The sequence below is a fragment of the Sturnira hondurensis genome, unplaced genomic scaffold (genome assembly GCF_014824575.4).
Source record: "Sturnira hondurensis isolate 20B ecotype Veracruz unplaced genomic scaffold, ASM1482457v3 Scaffold0008782, whole genome shotgun sequence".
Taxonomy (NCBI): domain Eukaryota; kingdom Metazoa; phylum Chordata; class Mammalia; order Chiroptera; family Phyllostomidae; genus Sturnira; species Sturnira hondurensis.
Window position 1 is genome coordinate 7,632,237 of NW_028081413.1, and position 12,649 is coordinate 7,644,885.

A 12,649-nucleotide genomic window follows, 5' to 3' on the forward strand; every position below is an offset into this window, starting at 1 on the left:
CTACCAAAAAAAGCATGATTTCAAACAAACTAGCCCCTTCCCGTGTCCTCTACCTAGAAGCGTGAGCCGCCGCTGCCCGTGGCCAGCACTGCACCCAGAGCGCGGCGGCCACTGCGCATTGAAGGCCCGGGCTGGGGGGCGCTCTGACACCGCCCGCTGCAGAAACGTCGCCCATGGTCTGTGTGGGCAACAAAAGTTCTATCATTATCAGACTTTTTTCTTTGTACAGGGATATGTAAACCAAACAAGTAATATATTGTATATACTTGTACACAATTTAAAGAATTATTAAACAAGCATAAGCAACCATCACCCAGGTCAAGAAACAGAGGACCACCAGCAGCACAGAAACCTCCCCACCCCTGGACACGGGCTGCGTGCCGCTCCCCCACCATCGCCCCCCAGCACTCGGCGGCGCGGGCACAGTGCTGATTTTTGTAATAATCTCTTCCTTGGTTCTCATCTCACCATTTAAAGAGGACTCTCTGAAGAGCATAGTTCACTTTTTTCTCGTGTTTGGACTTTATATAAAATCCCACTGAGGAATTGTGCAGGTAGGCAGGGTTTTTTCTTTTCACTTCTCATTATGTCTGAGAGGTTCATCCACTCATCTATGCATTTATTCCACCGTTAACGGCACCTGAGTTGCATCTGGCTGTGGCTCTTCTGAAACACCACCACGGCCCTGGGCGTGCACGCCTCCCGGGGCGCCCGTGCTAGCATCTCCTAGGGTAAGTTAACTCCAAGCGTGGAAGCGCTGGATCTTCCACTTCACTGGAAAGTGGCAAACTATCTTCTAACGCAAATATACCAACATACTTACACACCGACAATGTGGGCAGTAGAAATTGACTCCTTAAATGTATCACTGGTCTGCAAAAGTTCAGTTACGGAAGAAATCCTATTAGGAGAAAACAACACATTAAGCTGGATGCACCCTCAGCAAGAGATCTGCCTGCCTCCAAACGGCATTTCAGAATCTGAGAATCGCAGCAGAAGGGTGCACACGGCACAGCCAACTCTGGAACAAAAAACAGCGTGTAAAGAACGGCTCATAGCACAGAGCCTTCTGAGACACCAAGTCTGAACCACACATTCCAGGGACAACGGCCATCCTTCACGGCACGTGGCAGGCAGGATGAGGATGAGGAGAAAATCAGAGGAACAGCTGCAGGTGGCAAAGTAGGAGAACGAGGAGTAGACTTCATTTCATGACTAACCTAAAACTGCCCACTTTTAAATGCTCAGAGACTCAGGCCACCCCCTCTGGTTACTCAATAAACAGACTCGACAATCAGTTATACCCAACAACTTCTAATTTCTCAGAAAAAATGAGGATATATGAATTCTGTTGTCATCCATTGCTCAATTCTGTTGGCAACTATTATGTGTCTAACATTCAAGGGGAAAAATTACACTTTATTTGGCTTCACTAAATACAGTTAATTCAACTAACAACAAAAAAATTCAGATAAGTTCTGAATCGAGGCACCCTGGTTATATTGAAAGCAGAACTAAAATCAATGATAAATTTCAGATAAGATGCCAGCATCATCAAATCAGTACTTCTTCCTATTCGTGCAGTACTTCTTCCTTTTTTCCTATGTCCTGTTGAGAGAAACAGCATCGCTTCAGGCTGGACAGACACAACAGAACAGCGTTCGAACCCAGGCCCATTCCACCTGCTCCTTAGATTGAGCCACGCTGACAAAGGAAAGACTGTAACATCACAGCTGAACTGAAACACCCAATAATAAACATCAAAATGTTCAATGCAGACAAGTTACTTCTAACTTTGGTTACTTTTGTACTTAGTAAAGAAATCATACACTAATAAAGAACAATAGAAAATTGAATCTAAAACATTACATACTCTTTCAAAGACTAGCTACAAAGTAGAGTGATTATGCCACCTTACTTCACTAATCTTTATAAACTGGATGTGAAGGTTCCAGGTACACAGGGTAAATAAGCCCTAGACACCTACTGTACAGCACTGTGCCCAACAGTTAACAATGCCACACTGTCCCCTTAAAACTTGCTACAAGGGTAGATTTCATGCTATGTGGTCTTACACACGTGCACACACACATGCACGCAGTAACAGTAATAAAGTGGGCCGGAGGAAGCTGGGACGTGATGGACATGTCTGTGGCCTCCGTGGTGGTGATGATTTCACAGTATACATATACTTACCCCCAAACTCTTGAGTTGTACAACCTTTAACCTTTTACATACCTCAAATCAATACCTCAAACTGTTTTTTAAAATTAAAGGATTGTGAAAATATATAGCAGCCAATGAAATTTAATATACTTCAGAAAACAAGCAAAATTTGAACTTTTAGTACAACACCTCATCATCTTAAGGAAAAAATAGATTTCTCAAACAAGGCGTAAAACAGCATAAACCGTAAGATACAAAGTCAATAAATTACATTAAAATGTAAAACTGTGCACTGAACACCACCATCACAAAAGGAGATCTCATATTAAAAGAAATTTATAATTATAAACATCTAAAGATAATTACCAAGAATATATTAAAAATATCTGTAAGTCAGTAAGAAACAAGCCAAATGGTCAAAGAATATGTGCAGACAGCTTAGAGAAGAAACCAAGAACATCAAACAAAAACGCTCAACCAACCTCCACGGACAAGCTCTTCCCTGCCCCCAGCACCAGTCACTCTTGTTTGCACACCAAAATATATCGTTAAAAACACCTACAAACCGGCCCTCACCAAACTGCAACATCGAGCATCTGACCACATCTTTGCAACCACCACTTCCTGCCTTTGGAACTTACCCCCCTCCCTCCCTCCCTCCCTCCCTCCTCCCCTCCCCCACAAGGATCTCACGAACCCTTGTGCACAGAGGAGCCTGCAGTCCCCTGGGGACACCACCCATCACTGCCCACCTCCCCCCACCACCCCGCCCCCCGTGCCTGCACTTCCCGCCCACCCGGCTCAAATTCAGTGCTCATCTTTCTACTCCCCACTTTCCTGTCTCTCATTTCACTGCATTTTCTTGGACAAACTGTTACCATGGTTAAACCCCACTGTCCATCCCTCTATGTGCACCTGTGCTGCAGAAGTGATTGAGGGAGAAACACCTGCTCTCACCTTCGGTTCTGACCACGACCTCCCGTGGCCCCCTTCCACAAACACCCAGCGGCCATGTTCTGCTCCCCTACTTCACTACTCTCCTGCTGGCTCCCTGCACAACTGCTTCTCACCTTCAATCCCTCCTCCTCCCTGGCCCTCACACAGAGCTTTCTCCTTTCACCAAGAAAGCAGGCAATTAGAAGAGAACCTCCACAAGCCCCAATCACATCTACCCTCCTGCTTGTGTCTATACCCACGTGTTCTGCCTTTTCTCTGACTACAGGTGAAAACCTGTCCAAACACCTTGCACGGGCAATCCCTCCCCCTGCACAACAAATTCCAACGCCCCGTGGGTGCCGCAGAACACAAAACCAGCAGTTCTCACTTCACCCCCAATTACGTTTTCCCTCTTTTCTGGATCTTTCTATCAACAAATAAACATGCAGCTACATCTCCCACCTTAAGAGATGTGTCTTAGCCCACATTCCCCACAGTTCATGATGACTCTCCTTCCCTTAGTAACAAAACCCCCCTAACACGAAGGGTTATTTGTGCTGTCTCAAATGTCTCCCCCCCACGCACTTCTTAACCCCAAGAAAGAATTTATCCCGCCACCCCAGCAGAACTCGAGTCAAGATCACAAGTAACCTCACGTTGTCCAATCCGCCCGTTGGTTTTGGTTGCCATCAGTTGTGTGCAACCCGGAGCCTCCACCCTCCTGGAAGCACGTAGACACCACGGGCTCCTCGTTCTTGACAGGAGAACCCAAATGCTGGGGCCCCTCCCCTGGTTCCTTCTCATCTCCTCACCTCCAGACACTGCAGTGTCCAGGGCTCAGAACTTTCTGGCTAATAACTGCCCAGGTCATCTGATGCCTTCTCACGGCTTTAAACATCACCTCAGGGCTTGTGTCGCTCACATGTGTATCTCCAGCCCAGACCTGGATCCTGAACCCCAGACGCCTTCATCCAGTCGTCCACTGGGCTCTCGGTGGTGGGTGCTGAGCCGGGTCTCTTCCATTTGCTACTCTAGAGTCACCCTCCAAGCTTTGCCTCCCTGTTCTGCCGGAGGAGTGTATGTCTCCCTGGATGGCAGTAACAGGCTTCCCTTGCCTTGTGGCCTGCAATTGGCTAAGCTCATGGGAAGCCCTAGCAGGAGAATGGAGGAGAAAGGAAGTTAAAGACCAGAGTATTTACTGCCCTGTCTCTCTGCCTGTGGAGTCACCGTCACTGGCTAGATCTCCTGACCAAAGTGATGCATCCTCTCAAGGCAGACCACTCTCCGTGAATCTGTCCTTCAGAGTTCCGGCAACGAGGGGTGGTAAACTCTCTCCTGTTAGCTGGCCCCCCACACTGTACTATCCCTGTGCTCTCCTATATCCTACCCACGCCTCTGTAAGTGATTCCTCTGTTAAAACTTTCCTCTTAATTAATATTGCGTGTGCCATCTATTCCATAGCTCTGACAAATACAGATGTCTGGCTGGCATCTCAATTTTAACACGTTCAAAACCAAGCACCTCCAATAGTTTTATCCACCTCAAATAATGGCAATCCCCTTCTTATAGCCGTTGAGGCAAAAAAAAAGCTGGTGTCACACCTGTACCTGGTTTTATTTTACTCCCCACATTCGCAAGACCTATACACGCAATTCCCCCAGAACAGACCCAGAACCCAACCATCTCTCACCACCTCTGCTGCCACCACCCTGGCCACAGCCACCAGCAATGTCTGTCTGGGTTGTTGCAATAGCCCAACTGGTCTACCTGCTCCCCCCATCACCTGTCTTCAGGTTACTCCAGCACAGCAGCCAGAGGGATCCTGTTAAGATATGAATTAGCTACACTACTCTTCCCTTCAAAACCCTCCAGTGGCTGCTCATTTCAGAGACTCAAAGCCTTTGAACTTGCTATTCCTTTGCTGGCAACACTCTTCCCACAGATCCTCATTGCTGGCTCCCTCCCCTTCCTCAAGCCTTTATTCAAAATGTCATATTCTCAGTAAGACCTTCACCAACTACCCTTTCTAAATTGTAACAGCCTCTCCCCATTTTATTTGTATCCTGAGCAATTATCACCATTTAAGACCTTACATACTTTTCTGTATTGTGTCCTCCAACCTCTAGAATGTTAACTCCGTGTCACAGGCGTTTTGCTTTGTTTTTGTCCATTCTGCGCATCGCCACATCCTCAGCTTCTAAAACAGTACCTGCAAAGAGCGGGCGCTCAAATAACTGTCAAACAAACCACAGCTCAACACCATTCAATCAACGGGCTACAAATAAAAGGCTACCACTAAGAGCGCTACCCACTGGCAGACATCTCCAATTACAGCTCGTCACTTTAGGGAGCAATCTGGAAATACCTACCAATCTGCGATGTGCACATCTAACAAACTAGCAACATTTTTCCTGGGTTGTGTGCTTATTTACACAAACAAGGGCAGTATACTGAAAATGAGAATCATCCCAAGAAGTATGGCCAGCCTCTCTGGAGCATATTCTTCATATTTTATGGCCACAGAATGAATCTCCATGTCTGAAAAGCAAACCAGTGTTACAGCTCCACTCCAACACATGTGAAGAAAGCACGGCAGCTCTGTCTCAGGCTTACACTATGTGCAAGGAAAATAACAAATCAGTAGCAGAGCAGGGAAGCAATGTATCAAAAGATGTGACCATTGTATGCACCAAGAAACCAATCACAGATAAACCACTTAAGAAATCAGTAAGCAACGAGACTACAAAAAAAAAACACCTATGAGACTCAAATCACACCGTTTTAAGTTATAAATAAATGCTAAAATAAATCATCAGAATCATAAGTTAATGCACATAACTGCTGGCTTAGATTAGAATTCTGAATCACTTTCCAATATTTGTGCAGTATCTTTATTTTCAATTACAGTTGACATTAAAAAATATGGAAGGCTTCAGGAATTTGCATGTCATCCTTGCACAGGGGCCAAGCTAATCTCCTCTCCTTCTCTGTATGGTTCCAATTCCAGTATGTGTGCTGCTGAAGCGAGCACCAGGCAGTATCTTTTATTGCCAGATACTGCCGTCATAGCTGGCTGCAAAATTGATTCAATTAAGTCCACATGATAATTTTATTGCACTACTTCAGTTTTCCCCATAAATCTTTTAGCAAAACTGATAAAAACTGAAGCTAACAGCACGCATTTTATACTTCTCCAACCTTGAATGAACGTGCTTTTAAACCCCTAATTGGCCAAAATGCAGGTAACGAGAGAAAAATACTCATCTGACTGGCAGAAATATGAGTCACCTGTCCCTGAGTTGTCAGTGAGTTGGATGGCATCAGCAAACCTCTACCTAAGGTGGTCACACTGCATGTCCCACAAAAACGATGCCCCCAGACAGAACCTGCTCCTCTAACTCACACTCTAATAGTCACTCCATTTCTCTCTTTTTTTCCTACTAGTCGACCGGGAGAGAATGCATCACTTTTGAGTCTTACTCTGGTTCAGGCACTCAAAAATATAGGCAGATAGGGAAAAAAGTAGAACTCAGAAGCAACATCAAAGGTGGGGGAAGAGGGAATTCAAAACTGAAAATATTATTTTCATTTTATTTCACTGCTTCTCACATGTTAATCCTTTACATTTTCTTAACCTGGCAATTTTTTTATTGAGGTTATTGTAGATCCACATGCAGTTGTGAGAAAGAACCCCAAGAAATCTCATACTCCTGGAGCATGGCCCCTCAAAGGTAACATTTTGTGAAACCGGAGCATAGCGCCACCACCGGGGCGTGGACATGCCACACTGGCAGCATCCACCAATCCCGTTCAGACTTCCCCAGGGTTATTTGCAATCCCTTCTGGGTGTATTTAAGTTCTACTCGATATTGTATCACATGCCTGGGTGTGTGTCCCCACCACCACAATCAAGATAATGACCAGGACCAGGAACACGAGCATCCACATGGCTGCCCTTTTATAGCCACACTGACCTCCCACCCACCCTTCCCCAACCCCTGAAAACCACTCATCTGTTCTCCATTCATCCTTCAAATTCTCACGTCTCACCCAATAGGAAGTGGCCATCTGTACAACCAACCCTGCCCCATTACTTCCTGTAACTAACTACTGTCCGATTTCACACTGCTGCACATCACTCAAGGTGAAGTCAATCTTAAAAACATGGCTGGTCATGGAAGGAGTGTTTCTCACCCTCTTGAAAGAGAAGGCCATGAAAAGCAAAAAAGAAAACTTTTGGTATTTAGGTGCATATGTGTCTAATGTGTGCATATCCACTAATACGCACATTCCTGGCTACAAAATAAGGAAAAAAGAACATATATTCTAGAAAATCTGTAAAGCTTCTTATAAACCTAAGCACCAATCCCTCTGAAACCAAAGAAAACAGTGCTGTTCCTCAGACTGCCCATTTGAGAGGGGCCTAGCTCAGCATTTTTCATTTCTATGAAGACTTTGATCCACTGCAACCCACGACTTAAGACATTTACATCAGTACATGGAAACCCTGACTTCCACTTAAAGAAACACCACTTCTCCTTGCAAAGCACTAGACACACTTTCCTTCACTTGGATTTAAAATCCGAAGGGCAAAGGACGAATTGCTAGTTACTAAGATGCAGTTGGAAAAGGAACATAAGCGTCTAAGCGACTTGCACAGCACGGAGCAGCACGCGGGCAGCTGGAACGCATTACCTGCAGAGCTGAGAAGAATGCTGAAATCCGTCCCCCTCTGAGACTCTCTGCTTTCATCATCGCCCCCCTTCTCAGTGTCTTGATATCGATCCCAGTTAGAGACAATCTTTCTTTTAGAATAATTTCCCTGTTCATCATTCTCCTCTCCATGGATCTCTGCATCACTGTCATCTTCGACCTGCAATCATTAGAGACAAATCAATAGTCACTGTAAATCTTGACCTGAGTAGTCTCAGCAGTAACATAAAACCAAAAAAATATATAGTACACAGGGATCACATTAGAAGGCACATTTACAGGCCAAGCTCTTGAGGATATTATATAATATTTCAACATTACCCCATTACACCAGACTATACTTTCAGGGTAAATTTTCACTGAGCTTTGAGAAGACAATCTGTGGAGTTCCTACCTAAAAAATTTGTGTCACTGGTGTCTCCAAACCCTGTCCCAGTGCACCCTACTTCAATAGTTGTTTCCTCCTACTCAAATAATCAAAGCTGTAAGAGTCTTAAACTCAGAGCACTTTAGAAATCAACCCTTTCAATTTACAGATTTTATAAACACTCTTATAAAAGTTATATTTTAAGCTTTAAATGGGAACCCTGCTCAGATACATTCTAGAAGTTTCCTGCCTTAGGCATTAAAAGGTTGACAGCATGTGCAGGAAAATGCAGAATGTGAGAAATTACAAAAATAAAGGACCTAGTTTTGTCAACAAATAAACTGCAAGGGGAAATATGGTGGAGGAGGAGTATGAGACCTGCAGATTAAAAGGGCTTAATGAACAGAGCAGGTGTGATGTCAGAAACTTCTTTGCACCCTGATTCAAACACAATTAGAGAAAATCACGTATGAAACAAATGGAGGAAGGTGAGCAATGACTATATATTTGATTATATTAAAAATATCATTTTAGACGTCCAGCCAAGATGGAAGCATAGGTAGATACACTTTACCTCCTTGCACAACCAAAAGGACAACAAAAAAATTTTTAAAAAAAAAGAACTGCCAGAAAGTCAAACTGTATAGAAGTCCAACAGAGTTAAGGAAGAAACATTCATCCAAACTGGTAGGAGGGGCAGAGACAGGCAACCAGGGCAGGAAGGACTCACAGCAAGGCAGTGGCTGGAGGACCTGGGCGGGGAAGGCAGCGGCTTGCACACTGGGAGAGGCAGCAGCTGGCAGAGCAGGTGGTCCCACATTTACATGCAGATAAACCAAGAGGAACAATTGGGGAGCGAGACAAACCACGCAACCCAGCGCTCCAGCACGGGGAAATAAAGCCTCAAACCTCTGACTGAAAACACCTGTGGGGGCTAAGGCAGCGCGAGAAACTCCCAGCCTCACAGGAGAGTTCCTTGGAGAGACCCACGGGGTCCTAGAACGTACACAAACCCACCCACCTGGAATCAGCACCAAAGGGCCCAGTTTGGTTGTGGGTAGCAGAGGAAGTGACTGAAAGCCCACCAAGAGCCCCATAAGCAGCACTGTTCCCTTTTAGACCCCTCTCCCACATATGGCATCACAACACAGCCCTGCCCTGGTGAACACCCGAGGCTCCGCCCATTACTACATAAAAGACATACCAAGGCACACAAAAAAGGCCCAAATGAAAGAACAGATAAAAGATCCAGAAAAAATACAATTAAGTTATAAAGAGACAGCCAACCTATCAGATGCAGAGTTCGAAACACTGGTAATCATGATGTGCACAGAATCAGTCAAGTACGGTGGCAAAATAGAGGCAAAAATGAAAACTATGCAGAGTGAAATAAAGGAAAATGTACAGAAACCAACAGGAAAGGGAAGAAAACCAGGACTCAACAGTTTGGACCAGAAGGAAGAAAGAAACATTCAACCAGATCAGAATGAAGAAACAAGAATTCAAAAACATGAGGAGAGGCTTAGGAACCTCCAGGACAACTTTAAAATGTTCCAACATCCAAACCATAGGGGTGCCAGAAGGAGAAGAGGAAGACCAAGACGTTGAAAACTTATTTGAACAAATAATAAAGGAGAACTTCCCCAATCTGGCAAAGGAAATAGACTTTCAGGAATTCCAGGAAGCCCAGAGAGTCCCAAAGAAGTTGGACCCAAGGAGGAACATACCAAGGCACATCATAATTACATTAGCCAAGACTAAAATGAAGGAGGGAATTCTAGAAGCAGCAAGAGATAAAGCGACAGTACCTACAAAGAAGTTCCCGTAAGACTATCAGCTGATCTCTCAAAGAAACCTTGTAGGCAAGAAGGAGCTGGAAAGAAGTACTCAGAGTCATGAAAGGCAAGAACCTGCATCCAAGATTACTCTATCCAGCAAAACTATCGTTTTGAATGGAAGGGCAGATAAAGTGTTTCTCAGATAAAGTCAAGTTAAAGGAGTTCACCATTGCCAAACCCTTATTATATGAAATGTTAAAGGGACTTATCTAAGGAAAAGAAGAAGATTAAAAACTATGAACAATAAAATGACAACAAACTCACAACCATCAACAACTGAACCTAAAAAAAAAAAAAAAAAAAAAAAACTAAGCAAACAACTAGAAACCACTAGAACAGGAACAGAATCATAGCAATGGAGATGACATGGAGGGTTATCAGTGGAGAAGGGGGAAAGATGCAGGGAATAGGAAGCATAAATGGTCGGTAGAAGATAGACAGGGGGAGGTTAAGAATAAGATAGGACATGGAGAAGCCAAAGAACCTGTATGTACCACCCATGGACATGAACTAAGGGGGGTAATGTGGATGGGTGCAGGGCGGAGGGCATTAAGGGGAGGAAACAAATGGGACAACTGCAACAGCATAGTCAATAAAATTTTTTTAAAAGATCACTCTCAGCCCTCAAATATCATCATAAACCTTCCTGGCAGCACTTTTTTTAAAAAGGCAATCTATAATCTAGGCCATTACAACGATTGCCTGAACTCCGGAGGTTTCCTGCTATCACCAAAAGTCTCTCAGAAAGAAAAGATGCTAGCAGATGAAAGGCAGCATGTAACTGAATGAGATCTGCTATTTAAATAACAAATATCAGGAACATCTAAAGAAAACAGCTTTGCAACTAAAAAGAAATGGGGGTTAGAACCAGAGCTGAAAATACTAGAAAGGTTTAATCTGGAAAATCTACTATTCTTTTGTTGGCCCACTGGGTAGTCAGAGTTTAGAGACTTCCCCAGTTAGTACAAAACTTCTAACATAGCTATAGCACGTGGCGAAAATGTAAACCTGAGCAAAGTAACAAGCCTGACGCAACAGAGGGCTATGATCTGAGACACCTGAGGAACTGTTAACGCAAGACAAGCACAGACATGGGAGACAGGAGACCTAAACGGAATTAATGGTCTTGCCAGCATCGCCATTTAATGCTTACAGGCTCTATAATAGGCTGGGCTCCGCAGAGCTGAATGACTCACTAATCCCCAACTTAGAAATATCACTGAACAAGGGTCTCATTATCCCCACCAACTGCAGAAAGGAGGACAGTTGTCATCAGCATCTATCACAAGAGGGCAATAAGAAGTAATGAAGTTTAGAAGACACTTGATATAACTTAGAGAAAGGTGTATCATAAAAACACCTAAACGTTTTATGTTTGGGTCGTTTTGCAAACAGCAGAGGCAAAATAAAATATGCAATCTCAAGATGAACAGAAAGAACAAACAAATAACAAAATACTGATGAAAGCTATGAATGTGGGGGTGGGCAAAAGTAGGTTTACAGTTGTTTGTATGGAAAAACACATAAGAATTAACTCTGTTTCACATACTCACAACCGTAAATTTACTTTTGCCCACCCCTACAGACACACAGCATTATTATATTAACATCAATCATTCCAAAATGTGTCTGGCATATACTAAAAACTACAAGACACTAATGATAGAAATTTAGAAAGACACAAAAGAAAAGATATTCTGCACTCATGTACTGGAAGAGTTAATATTATTTAAATGTCCCTATTACCCAAAGCAATGGACAGATTCAATGCCATCCCTACCAAAATTCCAAAGGCATTTTTCACAGAAATAGAACAAACCATCTACAAATAGAACAAATTTGCATGGAGCCACAAAGACCCCAAATAACCAAAGCAATCTTAAGAAAAACATCAAACTATATTACAAAGCTCTAGTAATCAAAACAGTGATGATATTGTCATAAGAACAGACACACAAATCAATGGAATGGAATAAAGAGCCCAGAAATAAACACACATATATATTTATGTGTCAACTAATTTATGACAAAGGAACCAAGAACAGTCTTTCAGACATGAGCGGGTGTGTCCAGGTGGTATGGCCACAGACAAGAACAGTCTTTCTATGGTGCTAAGAAAACGGAAAGCACACCGTACACAAAAATCAACTCGAAATGAGTAAAAAACCTGAAACCACAAAACTCCTGGAAAACACATAGCTTGTAAGCTCCTGGACATAGGTTTTGGAAATGATGTTTTGGATTTGACACAAAAAGCAAAGGCAACCAAAGCAAAAATCAACAAGTGGGACTAGATCAAACTATTCAACGAAAAGCTGCTGCACCGCAGCAGGAAACCAACAGAGTGAAAAACGTACTGAATGGGAGGAAACACTTGCAAGTCATGTATCCGATACGGCCTCTCCTCCCGTACCCGAGTTTAACAGCAATTCTACGAAACAACGTGTGCATGATTATCTTCCACGTGTTACGGGCCCAGCAATGCGTGTGGCAACACCGGCTCGGAGGAGGTGGGAGGGAGTGACCTGCACTGGACTGAGGAAGTGACCGCGCACTGGCACTCAGACACACAGAAACCAATGAGCAAAACGGGAAACAGGAAACAAGAAGGCTCACATAACAAAAGCTA

At 43.7% G+C, this 12,649-nt stretch overlaps 1 protein-coding gene and 1 pseudogene across 1 annotated transcript in view; both read right to left on the bottom strand.

Annotated features, from left to right (window-relative positions):
- Positions 1-12,649, bottom strand: part of AVEN (apoptosis and caspase activation inhibitor) — a 168,100-nt gene that overhangs the window by 123,882 nt on the left and 31,569 nt on the right. The window contains exon 2 of the mRNA XM_037056140.1: positions 7,798-7,975. Within this exon, the coding sequence (XP_036912035.1) occupies positions 7,798-7,975 (178 nt within the window). The remainder of the gene's footprint in view (positions 1-7,797; positions 7,976-12,649) is intronic.
- Positions 6,019-6,133, bottom strand: LOC118993653 (uncharacterized; annotated as a pseudogene).